This window comes from Alexandromys fortis, unplaced genomic scaffold (assembly GCF_014885135.2).
Source record: "Alexandromys fortis isolate MF-2015 unplaced genomic scaffold, M_Fortis_MF-2015_v1.1 scaffold_12, whole genome shotgun sequence".
Taxonomy (NCBI): domain Eukaryota; kingdom Metazoa; phylum Chordata; class Mammalia; order Rodentia; family Cricetidae; genus Alexandromys; species Alexandromys fortis.
Genome location: NW_026067937.1, coordinates 7,230,568 through 7,253,796, shown reverse-complemented (window position 1 = coordinate 7,253,796; position 23,229 = coordinate 7,230,568). Strand labels below are relative to the sequence as shown.

At 38.7% G+C, this 23,229-nt stretch overlaps 1 protein-coding gene across 2 annotated transcripts in view; it reads right to left on the bottom strand.

Moving 5' to 3' along the window:
• Trim44 (tripartite motif containing 44) overlaps positions 1-23,229 on the bottom strand; it is a 104,852-nt gene that overhangs the window by 55,772 nt on the left and 25,851 nt on the right. For both annotated transcript variants that reach the window (XM_050146994.1, XM_050146995.1), the window contains exons 3-4: positions 11,985-12,224; positions 3,530-3,549 (exon numbers count right to left, since the gene is read on the bottom strand). In XM_050146994.1, the coding sequence (XP_050002951.1) occupies positions 3,530-3,549; positions 11,985-12,224 (260 nt within the window). The remainder of the gene's footprint in view (positions 1-3,529; positions 3,550-11,984; positions 12,225-23,229) is intronic.

Sequence of the window (23,229 nt, the reverse complement as noted above, 5' to 3'; positions counted from 1 at the left end):
CCTTCCTTCCTTCCTTCCTTCCTTCTTTCCTTCCTTCCTTTCCTTCCTTCCCTTCATTTACTCTTCTTTCCTTCTTTCCCCTCCTCTACTTTTCTTCCTTCCTTTCTTTTTTGATTAGACAATGGTTTAACTCTTTCCTCAAGCAGCCTGAACTTCTCTTATCACTTCCTCCATCCTGCTGCTGTAAAAGCTCACTCTTCTGTCTAGACTCTAAATGCACAAAGTAGGCACCATGTCTGTCCTGGTCACCATTATGTGTGTAATGGTGTGTAGCACATGCCTATGCTACAGGAAGAACATAAACTAATTTTAATGTTTATTTCTTTATGTAAGTGATTTCATGAATTTATGTGTAGTCCATGTGAACAGGAATCCACAAAGGCTAGAAGAGGGCATCAGATGCCCTGGAATTAGTTATAGATGGTTGGGAAGCAGGTACTTCTCTTAACTGCTCAGCCATTTCTTCAGCTCCCACAAACACATTTTATTTTATTTATTTTTTTAAAGATTTATTTATTTATTAACTATACAGTGGTTTGCCTCTCTGTGGGCCAGAAGAGGGAACCATATCTCATTGCAGCCACTATGTGGTTGCTGGTAATTGAACTCAGGACCTTTGGAAAAGCAAGCAGTGCTCTTAACCTCTAAGCCATCTCTCTAGCCCCCCACAAACACATTTTAAAGGAATAAAAACATGGGAAGAACTAGGAGGGTAGAAACCATAATACAGAAGAAGACTCTGAAGGCATTCTCTGACGTGTCTGGTCCAAATCACTGCACACCCAAGTGGGTTATTTCTCTGGAGTTCTGAAGTGGAAGCTGATAAATACAGCTCTTAAGAAAAGGAAGTACTAAAAGATGCAGATCCAAGACTTCATTTAGAGCATTTTAAGGAAGGGGTTGAACAGTGCCAAGTCCTGTTGATCAGTGGAGTCCCATAGACTCTCCCAAAACATCACAGGCTATTGCCATCGTTCTTGGTTATTCTCCAGAATTTGATGGCAAGACCCTATTGTTGAAGACCCCACATATTTGAGTCAGTAGACATGGGGCAATTGAGCTATACTGACCTAGAAGCTTCATCTCTAGCAGCTAGCTTTCACAGTAGTGGAAGATACCATGCAGGCTATTGGGGATGAGGTGGGTAGGTTGTATCTGATATTCTAACTCAGCTGTAAATCTGGCAAGATATGCCCATGGAGAAGAGTGGGACCAATGTTCTGGGAGTAGCTGAGCACTTTCCTGGTTGGATTTAATGCCAATCCACAAAAATGGGACACATGCCTGCTACCGTTACGTGGCCCAAGATCCACAGCTGGGTAGGTCAGGAGCCCCAGGGAAAAACCTACTATTATTCTGCTTAACAGGCATCATTTTAGCTCCCTAATTATTTATTTTTATAGTCATATATTATTATTATGTTTTCAACCCTCATCAGAGAAGTTTCTTTTGCAGTAAATGGTGATTAACACAGAGACTCACAATTGACCAATATGCAGACTAAGATATCATAGACTGCTCAGCCCTAAATGGGACATCAGTATCATATGCCCTCCTCTGCAAAGTCCTCAGAAGATCACTTGAGGAGGAAAGACTGTAAGAGCCAGAGTTAGTGGAGGGTTACTGTGAAACAGCCTTTCAGGACAAGACAGACCACTACCCACATGAACTCACAGTGCCGGCAACTGCACTCACAGGGCCTGCATAAAACCAAGCCAGCCAAAATCCCAGACTGTGGATGAGGGAGAGGCTCACAAAGTCCCACTCTTAGGTGAGGATCTATTGGGAATTGATAGCTGCTGGGGGAAGAAAAATGCCAATTTTTTCCAGGGTTGTGATAGTTGATAGGTTTCCCATACTCCATTGGATGCTCCTATACCCATGCACATAATGGCAGTACTAAATGGACTCAGTGGGTTTAAAAGGAATACATGGAGTTGGAAGGTAAAAATCACTGTGGGGATATGGAAAAAGGGAGGAGGAAGTAGGGGGTAGATTTATCATATCACATTATATTCATTTATGAAATTTGCAAACAATACATTTTTAAGTAAAGGAGGAATTCAAAATGTGGTAATCAGCTCTGTCAACTTGACAGGATCTAAAATTACTTATTAGACAAACCTCTACGTACACTTGGGAGGGGTCATCTAGGTTATATTGGCTTCTGAGCATGGCTGTAGGGAATTATCTTGATTAGGTTAAGTGAGGTGGGAAGCCTTTCCACTGTGAGTGGCACCATTCCCTAGGTGGGATCTTGGACAACATAAAAATTAGAAGGTGGGGTGAACACAAGCCTTCACTGCTCTGCTCTTCTGCTGCAGAAGGAAGGTGACCAGATGTTTCAAGTTCCTATTGCCTTGACTTCCCCACCATAAAAGATTGTACCTTGAATTGTGAGCCCAAATAGACCCTTTCTCTCTTAAACTGCTTTTGCAGGTTTTATTTCATCACAACGACAAAACAAAAACAAAAAACAAAACAAACAAACAAAATCCAAAAAAATAAAACCTGAGACAGGAGGAAAAGGAACTATATTCATTGGTCAGAAATAAAATCTGAGCCAAAAACTAGCTCTCTGGGCAATCTAGGACAGTTTGTTTAGATTCCTTTAAGAAGGAACTGAGCTACATTAGTGGCACTGAGTTCTGAGACAGAAACCATTCAGGCTCTACTAGGACAAAGACAGTGGATCATCTAGGGATATAGTCTTAACTGCACAGAAAGAAAAATGCTTGAAGTGAAGAAAAACCCACTGAGATTCTACTTAAAATTTATTAGGAAGGAAGGACTTGTGATTAAAGTAAAGTTCAAATAGCAGAGACCCAGACACCCTTTTTGATATCTCCCTGCTAAGTCCTTTAGTCTCCATGACGGATGGGGCCTGTCTGGAGCATTACAGTTTGCTTGATGGCACAGCTGCAGCATTTCCTAGATAGAGTCCTTTCTCACTGCTCAAGCAGATGGAGAGTGAAGAGAGGAAAGTCAAGCCCGAGTTCATTATAAGACTGAGGCAATAATAAATGCTCTGTTAAATTTCTACCAACTGTTGATACAGTGAAGTACAAAGGCCTCTCTCCCCTTAAATAATGTTTTTATGCTTATGACCTTGTATTCATTTTGCTATTCATTCTGACAAAATAATGCACAATCTAGAGCACATTCACCAAACCCAATTTCTATCAGAAAAGAACATGGTAAGTTTAGTATGTCCACCTGATAGTCTAATTATCATTCAAATACAGAGCCCGCTCTTCTGAACAAGGACTCTGAATTTGCTAAAGAACAAAGCAAAGTCCCTGTCACTATGTACTTTCAAATCCACCTTTATCTGAAATTTACAGGCAGAAAATGACACAGACGGGGAAGGAGATAGGAGTCCTACAGAACAAAGGCCTCCCAGCCCTGGATTAAGACAGATATTCCTTTTCTCTGCACTCCCTTGCTTATCTCTATTTTAGGAGCATTAGAAGGTCACAAACATCATTCCACTTCTGAGAACAGACAAGCAGCAAAAATGTAGTCATACCTGGGTCCTTCTTCGTCACCCTGAAAAACAAAGAAGAAAGAGGGTTAGAAATCATTGTTGGTAAAAACTGACTCAGATTTCTTTAATTTCATGTCCAAACCAAAAGCAAGGTTGTCTACTTATTTTAACAAAGACAAACCAAAAGATGTCTAAGAGCTAAGACAAAGACTAATATATCCCTATGTTCAAACTACTCAGCAGAAATGGACTGATAATTTGCCCTTGCAAGCATGGAATGTGAACACGGACCTAGGAGTTCTAAATAATAGCCTTGCTTTTTTATTTCTATGGCTGACAGTATTTAGTTCTCAGCAAACCAAGAACCCCAAAATAGCAGCAGGTCTTGGGCAAAGTTGACCAGCTACAAAAGCATCAAGCTGTTTTCTTCAAAAACTTATTTCTGTCTTGGTCTAGCACTTTTTCTTCAAATATGAACAGTTGTTCTAATATACAGCATATTGAGGTGGGAGGAGTTCTAAATCAGGACTCAGGAAACAGAGGTTCTAGCTGAAGTTCTGAGACTTATGACAATGTGCCACTGGGACATGCTAATTTGTAAAATGATCCTTGGTTTTCCCATCTGTTAATGGGTAGTTTGAGCATCAGTAATTACCCAAATAATATTCTCCCTCTTTTTCTTATTCACTCTGCAAAAAATGTGTATAATTTTTCTACGTGGTTCATTTTCTTGACCTAACTTCCTCAGTAACCATCACAGCAAATGATTTGGCATCTCCCTCTGTAACGAAAGGAGAGCTTTCAAATGACTCTGAACCTTTCCCATAGCAGTCATTTATCCTTTCACACTCCCTTCTCCAGTCATTTAGGGTTGATTTCAGTAGAGAACATACCTTCTGGTTATACTCCCAGAGAATCAATGAATAAATTATTCCACCTTGTGTAAGCTGGAACTAGACATCCTGGGATCAAATCTTGGCTCTATCACTTACTAGCCAAGTTATTCTGCCTCTTTCAACTTCAACCTCCTAGTTTATAAAGTGAGGTAATAACGTCTCTGTAGTAATAAGATCAATAAGGATTAAATAATGCTCAAATGCTAAGCATAGTACCTGAGTGGACACTGTTAATAAAGGTTACTAATTAATATTAGTAGTAATTCAGTGTGGATCACTAAAATTATACAAGTGTGTGTAAGTGCTAAGGATAATCTTCTATTAGTTCTCAACAAGGAGCTCATACTCAGAAGATAAACTACATATGCTATGGGCTCTACCGAAGTGATGAACAGAATGACTTCAGAGACAAAAGGAAGAGAAGGTGACATATACATTGATACTTGGATAAGCAGGATTCTCCCAGGCTGACAAGAGTGAAAAGTGGAAGGAGCACTGCCCTAACAAGGGAAAAGACATAACAGTTTAATTAAAATAGACACAATAGTAGATAGACAGACAGACAGATAGACAGATGATTGATAGGACAGTAGGAAGAAATTTCTAACAAGAGCAAAGACATGATAGTTTAATTAATAGAGAGATAGATGATAAGATAGGAAGGGATGGGGAGAGGGGCAGAATTTGGGTTCTGTGGAACTAGAAAATGAGGACGTGGCTATGTAGTTTGGGCAGTATGAGAGTGGGGCTAAGGGCACTTTGGGTTAAGAGTGCAAGTGGGATAAAGACTGATTACCAGAGATTAGGCCTGTAAAGGAAGCTCCAGCCAGGAAAGTGATTTAACCATTCTATGTACCGGAGACTGAAAAGAAGGGCATTTTAGCAGACTATCGAGGGGTAAGTGGTGTAAGGGCACTAATCATTGTGCTTCAATGAGAGCGGGCACAAAGTGCTGAAAGGATGATAGAGGGTAGTAGAGGATTTCTTTGCATTTTGATTAACTTACACATCTCAAGAGTACTATAATACAGCAAGGAAAGTTCATATAATTTAAATTTTATGAGTTATACAACCATCAGTGACACAATTAAACCTCAACACAACTTTTCAATTATCTTTGGCTATTTAAACATAATGATTAGGAGAACCTTGTAGAAAAATACATCTAAATGCTCTCCCATGGCTTAAAGCAAGTTCTCCTCACAGCCACACATCTTGGTACAATGGTTATGAAATGGGATTTGTGTATGGTTTTCATTATACCCCCCCCATTCTAGTACTTTATGAGGCTGAGGAAAAAGAGTGGTGAATTAGAATCCAACCTATATAGGAAAACTTGTATGAGATTGAGTAGGATTTCTGAGTTATAAAAACAATCTCACATTAATTCCAGCATAAAAGTTTGGTAATTAACTTTTCAAGATTCAGTTTTCTAAACAAGTATGTGATAGAGTGTTCAATAATTGGGACCATTACTGAGCTTCTTCTGAACTACTCATTGATATTGTTTATGAGGGAACAGAAGAAAAAAAAAGGCAGTTTTGTTGTATTTCCACTTTTTTCAGAAACAACAGTCACTACTACAAAGTATGCAGAATGCCAGCATAAAAGTTTCACTATTGAAGGACTGAACACAGATGAAACAAGCACATTTACAAAGTATACGTCTATTTAGATGACGTCACCAAACATCCAGATGACTATAACTTGCTGGTAAAAAATATGTACATGCTGGTCCTGGTACCCCAAATGTAAGAATTAATTAATAAGAAGCCTGAGCTAATAGGCCAACCAGTTTATAATTAATGTAGTAGACCTCTGTGTACTTCTTTGGGACTGAATGGCTGCAGGACCAGGTGGGACAGAGACCTCTGTCAACACTTCCTCGCGGAGAGCTTGGGAAAATGATGTTCTTTTCTAATCTCTGTGCCTGTGGAGTTCATCCTCCTCACCTAGCACCAAAAGGAAACTGATGGTGACAGTACCACATGGTATCTCCCTCACTGGATTTCAACCATTTGAAAAGAAACTGTATTGTTCATATCTAAGGTGCATAAGAATATAGTAAATAATTACTTAGGAGTTCAGGCAAAGATATGGCAGGATTTAATATTAATTTTTATTGCCATTATAAGTTAATTCTGGCTACAAATAATAGAACTGACTTCTTAGATTAAGCAATATTCCCAAATCCCTCCATCCAACATCCTGAGTGCTCTTTTAGTGACCTTTCCTTTATACTTTTGACCAGTGGAAATAAGGTTCACCAAGATTCAAGTTGAATCTAAAATCTGCTCATTCAGGTAAACCTGCAATAATCATGACAAGTTAAATAATAAAAATGAGGGTAAGACAACCATTGTCCCTAAGAATTATTGTTTCTTGAGAATTTAAATGCTTCACAGCATTCATTAAAGATGGTAAAAATTAGTAATAATTTTGCATATGTTTAACATGCAAAATACCACAAAAATTAAATTACAACAATTCCTAAGATTCTACATTTAACTTGCTTTGAATCATATCTCCTTCACTACAGAGTAACACTAGATATATTAGACAAGTAATTTACTCTTGATTTCTCAGGGTGCCCAGAAGCAAACCCAGAACCTTAATATGCTATGTGAACATTTCCACTGTGCTATGTACTAGTCCCATCTAGGCATTTAAAATGATAGTGGATATAGCTCATATTGAGAATATGACATTCAATTTCAATTAGCAAACTCACATTTTTCTAACAATACCTGGACACAAAGTAAAAACTAGTGGGTTTTTTAATTCAAAAATAAACACTTAAGACATGTACACTTCATTTTTAACAATTTCTCCCCAGAAACAACCTTTCCTAGGATTATCTCATTGTAACTCAAAACTCTCCTTTCAAAAACTGTGAGAGTGTTGGGGGATATACTCAGTTGGCAGTGCATCCAGCATGCACAAGGCTCTGGGTTTTGTCCACTGTATTACATAAATTGAGTGAGGTTGTATAGGTCTGAAATCTCAGCACTTGCATAATAGAGGCAAGAGGTTATTCTCAGCCACATGGCAAGTTTGAAGCCAGCCAGGGTTACATAAGACCCCATCTCCAACAAAAACAAACAAAACAACAACAAAAACCATATACATTAGGCAGAATATAGAAATGTTCATGAATTACAGATTAAAATAAGCATATCATTCTATTTTTACATTCGGGTCACTTTTCATACACATACCTGGAGGGGGGCCTAAAGTCTTTGGGCAATATTGTAAAAACAGAGTAAAAACTAGTAAAAACAGAGTAAAACAGAGTAAAAACAGAGTAAAAACTAGCAGGAGTGTTAGCTAGACACTTCACTGGCAAACGGGCTTCCCGAGTGAACACATGCTCTCTAGAAGTGCCCAAATAGCTCTATACTGTATCCTCCTATTTTGTGAAGTCCTTGCTGAAATGGAAGGAGGACACTGAGGCAGAGGTAAAGGTCAGACTGCAGACTGCAAGGAGACACAGGAAGTACCCAGACACCCATTATTTCTTAAGCATATTATCCTGAATAATAAAAATTTGGATAAAATATTTTTAATATTTAATTCTGATAGAGTAGAAACTCAGAAAACAGAAGGGGATACTTCTTTGCTTGGATTATGAAACAAATGTATACCTAATTCCAAAAACTTACAAAAATATTAACATAAAAGTTACAGATCAATACCCCTCATGAAGTCATAAAACCTTAAATTAGCAAATAATACATCATGATTGAATAAAACTTTATCCCAAGTATATAAGGTTAGTTTAATATTGTAAAATTAACCAATGCAATTAATAATTACAATACAATACAGAAAATCCATAGTCATTGATAGATACAGAAGACAAAAGAAAAAATTCAGTATAATTTATGACTAAGAAAATTTTAATTTGATGAAGAGTACTTGGAAACACCGTGACCAATGCTAACACCCTGAGTTCTGCCCTTACAGCAGTGAACAAAGCAAGACTAGATCTTCACCATCATGCAGACACTGCGCAGGTGGGCCTATTTAGAGGGAGAAGCAGGACTGTCGTCGATAGCATGACTGCTGATGCATAAAACCCCAAAGAATCTATTAAGCTACAGGTATAACTAATATGGGAATTCGACAAGGTTACAAATACAAGGTGAGAGCTAGAGAGATGGCACAGAGGTTAAGAGCATTGACTGTTCTTCCAAAGGTCCTGGGTTCAATCCCCAGCACCCACATGATGTCTCACAACCATCTCTAATGAGATCTGGTGCCCTTTTATGGCCTGTATCCATACATGCAGGCAGAAAACTGTACTTATATTAAACTAAAACAAAACAAAACAAAACAAATACAAGGTGAAAGTTCATGTGTTGCTGGGGACAGTATAAGAAGTTACAACTACTTGGAAGGCAAAGGAAGAAGGACCCCTTGAACCAGAAATCTGAGGTCAGTCTGGGTAGCACAGTGAAACCTGTCTTAAAGGAAAAGTATTTTATGTATTACATAAAAAAAAAACTGAAAAATAAAAATTAAAACAATTCTTTTTATACTACTGAAAATACTAAGGACACAAAAATATATTTAGCATTTTAAATTAACTGAAAATTTTGAATCATTTTTGAGAACATATAAGATAAAACCTATAATTTAAGACATATATACCATGTTTCATGAAAGTGCTGTTTTCTGTAACTAATTTCTCTTCAGGAGTTCTATATTCAAGGCATATTCCCTTCTCATTCATTTTCAGATGTCTAATTTAGTATGTCCTAGTGTGGATTTCTTAAGAATTTATATTGTTTGGGTTTGCTCTACTTCTTAAATTTGAAGGTTTACATTTTCAACTGAAAGTTGAGAACTATTATTTTTCATATTTTTTTGAGCTTAACATTTCTTTCTTGTCCCTTTATTATATTGATGTGGGATTCCCCTCTGTATGCTGTGAATACCACTGGTTAATAAACAAACTGTCTTAGCCTGTGATAGGGCAAAAGAGTAGAGCTAGACAGGGGCAGGGGGTATTAAACTGAATGCTGGGAGAAGAAGGCAGAGTCAGGAAAAGTCATGTACTCCCACCAGAGACAGACTCCGGAACGTTACCTGGTAAGCCACAGCCTCATGTGATGCATAGATTAATGGAGATGAGTTAGCCATAAATATGCTTAAGCTATAGGCCAAACAGTATTGTAAATAATATGGTTTCTGTGTAATTATTTCAGGAGTCTGAGCAGCCGGGACTCCCTACAACAAACTGGCACCAACATGGCCAACTAAAATCCACTTAAAACCTGACAGAGTTTGGGAAGGAATTCTAGGCCAAAAAAAAAAAAAGTTCAGCAGTAGCAGAAAAAAGCCACAATGTTTTGAAGGGGCCGCTTTATGGGCAGTGCTGCCAGTGTGAACTCTGGCTCTTTCAGAATGCCGAGCTTTTAAATGGGTGCTGCAAGTTACTTGGTGGAAGCATGGGCCAACTGGTTATCGGAGTTGAGGGTAAGGACAGCTCCCACCTGGCAGCCTCAGAGGCAGTGAACAGACTGGGTGGAGCAAGTAGGCAGGGCTGTATTTCCCCTATATATGCTGCTACTAAGGTTTTTAAGAAGTGCTTAGCAGTTTAAAAAGCTGTCCTGGATTACACATATGCAATAAGGACAGACTCAGACATAAAAGACCTCTAAATGAGACACACTGTGTTTAAAAAATGTACGTAGGCTTGGGAAAGAGAAGAAAAGGAATAAAGAGACAGTAAATGTAATATAAAAGAGTACAGTCAGTCACAGATTAAAGATAATAAAATAAATACTAAACTTGTAGAAAAAGTAATAAATTAAGAAAAATAAGCCACATAAAGATGGAAAATACAGAGAGTCTGGATTGTGTATATTATTGTGTTTTCTTTGAATTTTTTGACTGTGAAGGAGCTAAGTAGAGAGAGACATTTCATTGTATGGGATGCTAAGCTAAACCAACCTATGTATTTTAAAGGTATCTTTATTCCAAAATTTGGGTCTAAGGATACCTTGCTTTGAAAAAGAGGTTCTTCTTTTGTTTCCAAAGAGGATGAGAACCTGTGGAATCATTCCACACTGGTGTGGTTTGGTGGACCAAGATCCTCCAAAAGGTCGCCATAAACACCCCCAAAACTTACTTTGCCCAACAAAAAGCAGGAAGCAGTTTGGAGAGAACTACGTCCAAATTCCCAAATATTGTTTATAAATGTTTGTTTACATTTAAAGGGGGATATGTAATAAAGATTTGCATTGCATCTTAGTTTATTGATACAAATTTAAGGTTAATTTTGTTATATGTATATTTCTGCTCTTGATTAAGGTATTGTTTGTTAAGCTCATTTAAAAATGCAATGTATAATTAAGAAATATATGTTAATAGAGATTCATCTATAATAGTCAAGCTTGTCGTCATGTTAGTTAGGTTTTCTAGATGTCTCTCTCTTCCTTCCTTATGTGTATATGCCTAAGTGTATGTCTGTGCAAAATGTGCATGCAGAAACTTACAGAAGTCAGAGAAAACTTTATATCTCCTGGAACTGGAGTTACAGACAGTTGTGAGCCACTATGTAGATACTGAGAACCAAACCTAGGTCCCCAGAAAGATCTTCTGTAAGTGATCTTAACTGCTGAGACATCTTTCCAGATCTTCCCCCAATTTTTACACAGAGTCAGTATATCCCTGGCTGGCTTAGAATTATGTGTGCAGACCAAGGCTGGCCTCAAACTCACAGAGTTCTGCCTACCTCTGCCTCCTAAGTGCTGGAATTAAAGCTAGTTATCACCATGCCTAGCTTTTGCCTTGATAGATATACAGTTGGAAATGTCCAAATATGCTGTTTGAAATATCCCCACTTTATTCTGTTATGAAATGCATAGAGTTAAGTAATACTGACTCACATTTACCTTGTGTCTTTTGTTTGTGTTAGTTTCTCTTTTTTTTTCTCACAATATGCTCCATTGTTTGTTTTGTTGTTTTCTTAAGAATTTTGGTTTTCTTGTTGAAACAGGGTCTCACTCTACAGGTGGAAGTGACCTTCCCTTCTCATTCTCTTAAGTAGCTGTGCCACAATGCAGTCCCAGGTGATGCTCTTAATCCAGCAAATATGCCTTCAATGTATACAGACAGATCCACTAGACACTCAATGGGAAGGAAGCACCCTTTTGCTAGTCAGAAAATTAGATCCGTAATTTTTTACTCTGTACTATTTTAGGCTTTACCTGACTCATTTTAACCCAGCCCTGTTCTCATCTCTAAAATAACGTTAATCATTTCTATGTTCATTTCATGGCTTAAGATGGAATGTATCTGTCACTTGTCCTCTACTTTAGATTTTTGGTTTATCTTCTTAACTATGATTAGCATCTGCCCCACCTACTATATTCCTTTAAATTACGTTGGATAATACTTTGCCAGGCCGAAAAGCCAGGTATAGACCCTAGTACCTAATACCTGCACTCTAGTGTCTATACTAGTTGAACTCCTCTCCAAGTTTTTAGTTTATTATGTTTAGAGATCACACGTGGGCATTTCCATAATTAACAAACATGGCAGTCAGGCTCCCCATAGTTCTCCTGCTAAAAATCACCAGCACTTTCATTTACCTCTGCCTTTGGCTCAGCTGATTCATTAGAGGTATCAAGTTGTTCCTTGGCCTGGGCCATCTGAGTCATCAACCTATCCATGTGAGATTGGATGTCCGCCAGTATCTCAGTCACATGAGCTGTGGCCATTGCTTCTTGGATGTCCACTAAATGAAGGGCCTTCTGCTCCTCATCAGCAATCACTTTCTGAACTTTCTTAAATTCCTGCTGTATAAATACCTTCATCTGGTCTCGAGTTACCTGTAGAACACAGATATGAAAGAAGTGTAGATTTAACATAAAGAAATAGAAAAGGTAGAGTTTTTTTAAATAGTGTTACATAGTCCAGCTCAAAATACAAATTATGGTTGCTGTCTCATTTTGAAGTCTTAGAAATACGCTCTCAACAATATTCTTCCAAACCTTTGACAAATTTCCTGGTAACTTTTTATTGTTCAGGAACTAATTTTTTTTTTTTTTTTGCTTTGGGTTTTACTGATTTATAAACCAGTAATATATAACTACTTTAAAATTATAATAGAAGAATATATAAGATAAAAAAGTATAATTTCTAGCCAGATATGGCAGCTCATGTCTATAATCCCAGCATGGCAGAGACTAGGTAGAGTCAAGAGTTCAAAGCTAGCACAAACTACCAGTGACTTCCAGGACAGCTGGGCTATAGAGGGCTCTGTCTCAAAAACAAACAAAAAGGGAAGAGGAGAAAGTTTGAACCAGGAATAGTAGTACTTGCCTGAAACCTTAGTACCTAGAAGGCAGAGGTAGGAGAATCAAAGTTTTGAGATCTATTGGTCAGTATGTTAAGATTGTCTTGCAAAGTCAAAACACAGTAACAATAATAAAACCCAAAGAAACTACCAGTTCAGTATGTGTTCTAATTTTTATTGGCTACTCACATACACATAAAACTGGATGTTTCTATAAATAGATTACCATGAATATACGCTTATATGTCTTGCTTTTCCATTTAAAAGGTTGGTGAATACAGAAAGCACCTTTATCTTTTGTATTACCTTTATCACTTGCAAAATATAAAGATATATCCCATTCATTCTTCTCATAACAGAAATGTGCAATTTCTAAATTTTTACAACAATGAAGATCTGAGGAATAACTCTTAATATTGACATGAGTGTCTTCAGAGATCTAAGTCAGTAAGCCATTTCACACATATGCTAAACTTACTGCGCTGCTGATTTCATACATATGCTAAAGTTATTGTGATGCTGCCAAACTGCTCTCTGAAGAGGATGGAGCAATTACACAACATTGTGCAAAAGGAAGCACTGCTCTACAACCTTATCAATACTGCATAATATCAAACTGTTACATTTTTCAATGTAGTAGGAAAAAAATGCTACTGTCTTATTTTACTACAACTATAAACCAAACACACACACACACACACACACACATGCAAACGCATGCACACATTCACATACGCACACATGTGTGTGCAGTGTTTGGCTAAGAAATAAGAAAGGCAAACAAAATAAAAACCCAAGAGAATAAAATAAGTTATTTTAAAAACTGTATTTTCTCATTTTGCTTTGCTGTTTTTGTGATACTTGGGATCAAACCAAGAGCCTTACAAGTACAGGGCAAATGTTCTACTACTGAGCTACATCCCCAGTTTCATAGGTGTTTTAAAACAACCATCCATACTCTGTGTGCCTGAGAAAAGGAACAGGAAAGGGACTAGGAGGTGGTTCATTTGTTAAAGTACTTGCTGTGTACACATGAGGGCCTGCATTTCATATTTCCAGCACTCACATAAAAATGGGTACAGTAGTGTACACTGGTAACCCCAGTGCTGGGGCAGGAGTAGACAGACAGATTCTGGAGCTCATTAGCTAGTCAGACTAAGAGAAAGAATGAGCGCCAGGTTCAGTGAGAACTCTTGTCTTAAAAATAAGGTAGGACTGGAGAGATGGCTCAGAGATTAACGTGCTTGCCCTGCAGGTGTGAGGAGCAGAGTTCAGATCCCCAGAACCCATGTAAATGTCAGGTAGGCATTGCAGCCCACCTATAATCACAAAGATCAGGAGACTAACTGTACTGAAAGCTTTGAGTTCCACATGCATACAGACATACATCTACCCACATGCAAACATGCACATACACAAGTATGCCAATCATACACAATACACATGAAAAATTAAGTTTGAAAGATGAAGAGCAATTATTAGAGACACTGCACATCAATTTCTGCACTTACATACAGACTATACATGTGTATGTGCACCACACACACACTGAAGAAGTAGAACTATAAATAACAAGAAAAAGGGCCTATGAAGACCATCACCACACCTGGTGATGAAGTTCATTTCTATTAAGTTATTTCCATATTTAATACATCAGTTCTCATAAGGTCCCCACCAGTATAAATGATTTATATCTTAAAGAGTTAACTCTTATCCTGTGATATATTCTATATACTCTTGTATTTAATATTTCCTAGCTAGGCTAGGTCCAAGAAATATGTAGACGGGCACTTCACACATGCATAATTGGACACATCAACCTTGGATTAAAAAACTTGTACTAAAAACAATCTATGCAAAGCATTTGACATGAATTAAAAGCTATTAACTCTTTGCTAGCTGAACTATAGGAAACCAAATTTTATTTCTTTTTACTAATCAGAGGTAGCTTTAAAAGAACAAGAATGAAAAGCTTCATGGAAAGCTGGAAAGCATCATGACTTAATAAAAACTGTATTCCAGAAAACTAGGTCTTTTTCAATGACAAGATCACCCAAGTTCATGTCTCATATATGACTGGAAAAGCTAGTTTATTAATAAAACAACAGTGCATTTCTCAGGCTATGAAAATTATCAAGCAGTTTAGAAACATAGCAGATGTGAACTCTGAACTACATTCCACCACCAACATTCTCAGTAAAGTCATTCTCATGACCTAGTTAGAAACCCAACTTCCTCAGGTTTGACACTGAGAATGTTCAAGAAGACATTAAGTAAAGTGATATTTCAAGTCTTCTTGTTGGGCTACAACCCAGTAGTGGAGTGCTTGCCTCCGGTATGCAGTGTCCTTGGCTTAGAGCCCCAGTAAGCACAAAAATCAAAAAACAAACAAATAAGCACCCCAATCTTTCTTAAACCAGCATTCCTATCTTCCCTGCATGCCTCCAGAGATAAGCGGCCATGTGTGGTGTCTGCTCTACACTTCCCTTCATGAGCCCTGTGTTGATAACAAAGCACTAGGCCTGCAGTCTAAATTCTCTCTCACAGTTGTTGCACTTCCTAGCTCCCTCATTACCAGCTTCTTTTAGAAAATTCTATACACTCTTCGCAGGTCACTATGATTCAGAGTTTTCATTCCTGCACCACTGACACTTGAAGCTAGCAATTCCTTGCTGTGAAGAAAAGCTAAGGCATTGTAGGATAGTCAGCAGCATCTTCCCTACCTCAGCTGTGACAACCGAAAGTCTCTGGACATTGCGGGAAGCAAGGAGAAACATTAGACTTTGCTTTCCTAATTTTATCCCATCTTTGGAATACAATTACTACTCCCTTGAGAGAAGGCCTGTGATGTCTGGATTGTCTCTCCATGTAACTCACCTCAGTATTTCTCTGCCGGGCTGGACACGCTCCTATTTCCTAAGCCAACACACTTCAAACGGAATCACCACCCACTCCTCTGTACCACTGCTGCTTTTGTTTACCAGTGTCTCTCACGTTAGGGACTATAGGAAGCACTACTGTGGATTACTTCAGTTAGCCATTACAGTGGTACTGTGAGGTAGCTATCATTATACTTATTTTATGAAGAAACTAAGGTGAGGAAAGAAATCTAACTCTGCCCAAAGTAAGTAGCAAACTGGAGTCCAAATTTGTATACTATGAATACATAACCTGCCTTCTAACTATATGATTTTATTTTTTTCATCAAACGCTAATGTGCCTTCCTACCTCCCATTCAAAGTAAGGGCATTTAGGTAGGTATCGATGATACCAACTCAAGTCAGTTTCATCTTCCTCTTCCCAGGGCTTGCTCATAGCAGTAGGCAGCTGGTTCTGAGGGAAACCACACTTCCTCTGCCCTTCTACAGAATGGCTGGAGGTCTCTCCACCTTGCACTGATCCTCACTAAACACCCAGACCCCTGTTTCAGCTCTCCTGTTCAGCCCTCCTCTGCCCAGTCTATTGTCGCCCTAATGCAGTCCATTCTCCCCACACCAACTTTCTGAAACAAAATTCTAAGTGACAAGATATTTGATGTGACCCTATGCCTCGAATCCAGCTAAAACTTCCAACTATATCTTAATTTTTGTTCCCTTCCCATCTCTCCTTGGCTCTGAATTCTTAGGTTTTTTACCTTGACTTCAAACACCACCTTTGATCCTTTCAATATTAGAGACTATTTATATTCCTCATTCTCACTACATTGGAAGGGAGACCTTAGCTTTGATTTTTTTGACCTGGTTTATACCTCTAACTTTCCAAACCACATTCTCTCAGACAATAATCCAACATTTCAATCAAAATACTCCATGCTTCCTCTATTTTCCTCTGGTATTTATTCCCTAAACTGTGAAATTTGGTTTTTGAGCCTAAGCTTTTGAGCTCCCTACATATGGTATTACGCTAGTTCCTCGCTTTCCCCCACCGTTCTCTTTCCTCAACATAAACATGCATGCCTTAAGCATGTATATCAGAGGACAATGTGTTTCGGAGGTTTCTGTTGTAGAATATTAGTTTAAAATGTGTTACATTCATTTATACTGTGGAACATTTGCTTAATGATGCAAAGAAGTGTTGCATTCCTTTATGCTGCATTTGTTATATCTGTAAAGCTGTTTTACTTTGCCTGCCTAAAACACCTGATTGGTCTAATAAAGCTCTGAACAGTTAATAGCTAGGCAGGAGAGAAAGTAAATCAAAGAGAAGAGAGGATTGAGAAAAAGAGGAGAGGAGGGCACCAGAGGCCAACCACCCAGCCACACAATCAACCATGGACTAAGGAAAGAAAGGTATATAGAGAAAGGTAAAATCCCAGAGGGAAAAGGTAGATGGAATAATTTAAGTTAGGAAAAGCTGGCTAGAAACAAGCCAAGCTAAGGCCAGGCATTCATAAGTAAGAATAAGTCTCCATGTATTTATTTGGGAGCTGGGTGGGAGGCCCCCAAAGAGTGATGAAAAAAAAAAAAAACCAAACCAAAAAAACAAACAAAACAAAGCAAATATATGGTACTTGAAAGGGCCCAATAAGCAAATGACTCTGCTAATCAAATCAAGAAGTGAACAGCAACTGTACACTCCAAGTACCTAAGAGTGACATAGTCCAATTGTCAAAAGACATGAACATCTATCCACTGTGAACATCTATTCACCGCTGTGAAGCATCTTCTCCTCATGAGTCTGCTTGTCCTGTTGTCAGCTGCTGTGGCTTTACTATATTGACAACTTGATGTATAACCCAGTGACACGCACTGAAATGGAAGCAGCACAAAGCAGTTCACCAGGGATAGCATCCTTGTGTTGACTTGACATTATTGCTTGCTCTTAAGATGCTTCTGTCTTTGCCTGACCTCAGAGTAGAAACTGAGATCACAGTCACAAAATTCTAGTATCACTTCTGAGAAAAAAGAACTCTGGATGACCTGCACTCCAGGACTACAAAGTAGGAGTCTCCAGGGACCTCCAGGACCTATAAAAACGGACAAGAATGCCTCTAGTCTGTCTTGTTTTCCTGTGTCCTCTCCATCTGAACCCAGCATAAACTAGAAAGACAGCTACTGTAATGAAGTGGGAGGTAGAAAGTGACACTAAAAGTTTGTGGGGGCAACCACATATAATTTATAATATTTTTGAGCCTATTACATTTGCATATACAAAGAAGACCTATTTTACCTACTGAAGACTAAAGCAATTTTAAAAATGACTCACCTCTTAACCCAGTCTAGAAAGAAGAACACCAAGTATTCTCCCTCATACGTGTATCCTAGCTTTGAATTTTCAGAGTTGTGTGTGTAACTTAAGAGATCTATGAGCTCAGGAAACTAAAAAGATCTGATGAGAGGGAGAGGGGGCAGTAGGTTAAAAGAGAATAGAACACATATATGAAAGTACATATGGAAATATTAGAAGCTTAAACAGGGGTGAGAGGGTGGGGAAATAGGGTACAGGATAAAGTGGTGGTTTGGTTAACGCAAACTAAGGATGTATGAAAAACCTATGTGGTGTAGGAGGGTCATCTGTCTATGTGTTACTTTCATTGGTTAATAAAGAAACTGCCTTGGCTTTTTGATAGGGCAGAATTTAGATAGGTGGAGTAGACTGGACAGAATGCTGGGAAGAAGGGAAGTGAGTCAGTCTCCATGATTCTTCGACCCGAGACATATGTAGGCAAGAATCTTTCCCTGTAAGCCACCACCTCATGGTGCTACACACATTAGAAATGGGTTAATCAGGATGTGAGAATTAGCCAATAAGAGGCTGAAACTAATGGGCCAAGCAATGTTTAAATGAATACAATTTGTGTGTTGTTATTTCGGGTGTAAAGTTAACCATGTGGGAGCCGGGCAGGACGAAAAGCAGGCCTTCTCGCCCCATCACTACACCTATGGAAACCCACTACTTTATAAGCTAATTAAAAATATATAATTAAAAGAGAAGGAAGAAGAAGAGGAGGAGGAGAAGGAAGAGAAAGAGGAAGAAGGAGAAGAAGACAGAGAAGGAGAAGAAGAGATGATGCAGACACTGAAGAAATACAAAGAATCATGAGGTCATACTTTAAAGACCTCTACTACACAAAATTGGAAAATCTAAAAGAAATAGATAATTTTCTCAATTGATACCACTTACCAAAGTTAAATCAAAAGCAGATAAACAATTTAAATAGACCCATAACTCCCCCCTCAAGGAAATAGAAAAACCAAAAAAAAAAAAAAAAAAAAAAAAGTCCAGGGTCAGACTGTTTTAGTGCAGAATTCTACCAGACTTTCAAAGAAGAGCTTTTGCCAATGCTCCTCAAATTATCCTACAAAATAAAAACAGAAGAAACATTGTCCAATCCATTTCATGAGGTTACAGTTACCTGGATACCCAAATCACACAAAGATTCAAGAAAAAAAGAGAATTATAGACCAATTTCCCTCGTGAACATTGATGCAAAAATATTCAATAAAATACTTGCAAACTGAATCTAAGAACACATTAAAAAGATCATCCACAGCCTGGCGGTGGTGGTGCACGCCTTTAATCCCAGCACTCGGGAGGCAGAGATAGGCGGATCTTTGGGAGTTCGAGGCCAGCCTGGTCTACAAGAGCTAGTTCCGGGATGGTCACCAAAGCTACAGAGAAACCCTGTCTCGAAAAACCAAAAATAAATAAATAAATAAATAATAAAAAGATCATCCACCATGACCAAGTAGGCTTCATCCCAGAGATGTAGGAATGGTTCAGAATATGAAAATCAGACTATGTAATCCACCATATAAAACCAACTGAAAGAAAAAAACAAAAACACATGGTCATCTCATTGGATGCCAAAAAAGCCTTTGGCAAAATGTAACACCCCTTCATGATAAAAGTCTTAAAAAGAGTAGGAATACATGGAATATACTTCATCATAATAAAGGCAATTTACAGCAAGCCAAAAGCCAACATCAAATTAAATGGAGAGAAACTCAAAGTGATTCCACTAAAATCAGGGGGAAAAAAAACTCACCTCTCAGCCTCTATTCTACTTGTCTTTCTACCCAAATACCTTCCCTACAAAGTCAATTACTTGTATATCTGGGAAACTCTACCTCCAAAAGAACTGCATACCATCAGAAACCAGAAGGACACCTGATATGGAACTTTCTTTTCAAGGTCCTCTTTCCTGCAGGGAATCACAATGATACAGCCCAGGGTACCTGATGTACTAGAAAAATGGTTTTCAGGACCGGCTCTGCTAAGCCACTTCTTTAGGCTTAGGCAAAGAAAAGTTTGTTTGTAAGTAGGATAACAACATTCTCATAGATATTTTATGACTTTAGCATAAAATAACAAATGGGAAGAGTTGTGTGTACTCTCCAAGCACACAGGCCAGGGAGTAATCTGCTGCTGCTGAGAGACAGCAGTATCTGAACAGTCACTGTGGGCGTCTGTGTGATACTCTCTGGGCTCTCCTTGCAAGCTTTCTTAAAGAGAGACTCTACACTTGGGGACTGAGATTCTAGTTTCCTGAGAGCACACAGGGAAAACATTCTTAGAAGTGGGGATTGTCATATAGAATCTCTTTGCCTTAGGAGCCCCGGGTTGTTAGGAAACAATGTACACCTTCTCTGGTTTGACAAGACCTCTCTGAGCATTGTTTCAGATAGCCTAGACTACAACAGCAGCAAAGCAGAATGTGTAGGAAGGATAAGTCACATTCTGCTCTTTAGCACCTATACAAAGTCTGTGACACAGTAGTTTCCTCGGTTGTGACACTCAGATTGCCTCGTACCCTGTTCCTTTTCTGTGCAGATGAAACCTTTCTTCCCTGTGGGAAATTGGTAGCCTGTGTTGTATAAGACATCTTCATAACCAAACTACTACTATCTTCAGGATTCCAGCTGGACCTGCTCACCAAAGACCATCACAGTTGGGCTTGCTGTCTGTTGATGTTTCTTCTCGGGAAGGGGATGGAAAGGATCATGAAACCCTTAATTGAATATGTAGTCAACGCTCCCAACCAGTTGCAGGTAATTCTGCCCTAAGTACACATGGCCTTTTGGTCTCTGGGAAAGGCTTGAGGTCACAAATATAGTTGGGGAATGATGTGGGGAAGAGGTTCTGTCTACACAGCTATGGGGTGATACTGTAATTCACCCGTCCTACTGCCCATAACCCCTTCACCACTGCTCTGTAAGGAAATTGAATAAACTCATTGGTTCTCTTGGGTGAACCTTAGTGGAATTGTAACTTGGTTTGTCATTAAGACCTTAGGAGGAAGAGTAGACACTGTTCACCTCGCTTTTCAAGGGAAGGAATTTTAGCAACATCTATATATCCAAGAACCAAGAACCATGAGCCACAGTGTTCATTAACTAACATGCTTTTCAGGTCCCTAAATGTTTTCATTGGGAGTGGCGGGGCTGTGTCCCCAGCACCCCTGCAGCCTGGCTAGCTTATGCCCCGAAATAACAACACACAAACTGTATTCATTTAAACACTGCTTGGCCCATTTCTATCTAGCCTCTTATAGGCTAATTCTCACATATTAATTTAGCCCATTTTTATCATCTGTGTAGCACCTCTAGGTGCGCTTACCGGGAAGATTCTAGCCTACATCCATTCTGGGTCGGAGCTTCATCGCGTGTGTCTCTGAGAGGAGCTATGGAGTCTGTCTGAGGAGTCTTACCTCACTTCCTCTTCCTCCCAGCATTCTGTTCTGTTTACTCCTCCCACCTATGTTTTAACCTATCAGGGCCAAGCAGTTTCTTTATTGCTTAACCAATGAAATCAACAGATTGATATATGACACTCCCACATCACCTAAAGGCTCACTCCTTGTTTCATATATCCTCAAAAGTCTCCATTTCGAGGCCTAGGTTTGTAATTTAGTGATAAGATGCTTGGCCTGGCATATACCTGGTCCTCAGTTCACTCTCCAGTACCACAAAATAAAAATTTCCATTTTCAGATTATTAATTACAACACAACATGATTAATCCTACTCTAAGAGATAAAATTGAATGAAGGCTCCAGCACACTGACAGGTATAGGTACTGTGCTATGTGGGCCAGGTCATCTGATTTTTTTCATCTTCAGAGGAAAGGAAAGCATGTCACACTTGAAATAAATACTTTGCTCTGAAAGTATTTATAAACTCTGCATAGAAAAAAAAAACTTATCAGCATCATAAAGTCTGTGAACTTCCAAAATTTATTTCAATTTTTGTTTATTTTAGTGTTCGACCTAAATGCTGAGACAATTAGAGGAGAGGCATTATCTTCAAATTTTATACACACATAGCCTTAAAAGCATCTACATATAGACAACAGTAGACTGAGAGTTGCACTTTGAAGACTTAGTTTTAAGTTACCAAAGAAAGCATCTTTTTCTTGAGTATACTGTAATTTTATTTCTTGAAAGGTTTAACAACAGGAAAAGGGAGGGAAAGCAGGGGAGATGCAGGCTCTTAAATAAACGTCTAGCTGGTTTTATCACTGTTATCATAGTAGAGTTTTATATCTAGGTTCCCAGGCTCCTAAATTAAATGTCAAATACAATCTACACTTAAAACATGAAGCAGCGTGGCTGCCATGGAGGAGTATGGACAGCTCCACTGCCCTCTGAAAGCACTCAGCAGAATAAATCATCAAGTCTCCCTTCAGTGTGGAAAGGAGCAAGGGTGAATATAACAATGAATTGGTTTTATTAAGCCACTTTATGCTCAGTCCCTTTGCTTTCTAATAATGCTATCTGGTGACTCAAAATCATTGCTGCCTTATTTTTTGTTTTGTTTTTGCTGTTTTTCGTTTTATTTTGTTTTTCGAGACAGAGTTTCTCTGTAGCTTTGGAGCCTGTCCTAGAACTAGCTCTTGTGGACCAGGTTGGCCTCGAATTCACAGAGATCCGCCTGCCTCTGCCTCCCGAGTGCTGGGATTAAAGGCGTGCGCCACCACCACCCAGCTGCCACCTTACTTTTAAAAACCATTTTAAAAAGACAATTATGTAGAAGATCCTTATGCTTTGAGGGCCCCAATAAGAAAGAGTTACAGTCAAAGGATAAAGTTGCAGGAGAAACAAGAGGGAGCAGGGGGGAAAAATAAAGAATCTTAGTGGCATTTACTTTAAAGCAGGGATACACCACCTGGTGTGGTCTTTAAAGAAACATAACTGCTTTTTCTTTTAATTTGACACCAGGCAGTTCTGCTAGGGAATTTGGTCCAGAACAGCACAACAGATGTTATGCAGTGCATTGTTTCTATCAGGAATACTGACATACAGCTGCACACACCCAAGGCAGCTGTATCTGTCTTGACTTGCATTAGCAGAGAGCTAGGCTGAACAAGGTCACATACTTGACAGGCAGACCCAGGCCTGCAGAATGAGCCAGCCAGCCACACCAAGATATCCCAAATGTGAGAATTTAACTCAATTTATCTGCATATCATTATCACTCAAAGAGATATCAATGGCCCTTAAAATCTACAATCTGTAAGTATTACTAAGTCTGAGAAGTGCTAATTGATCCAAATATAGAAACTAGTTATTTATAAGTGGGTAGCTCTTTTTTTTTTCTC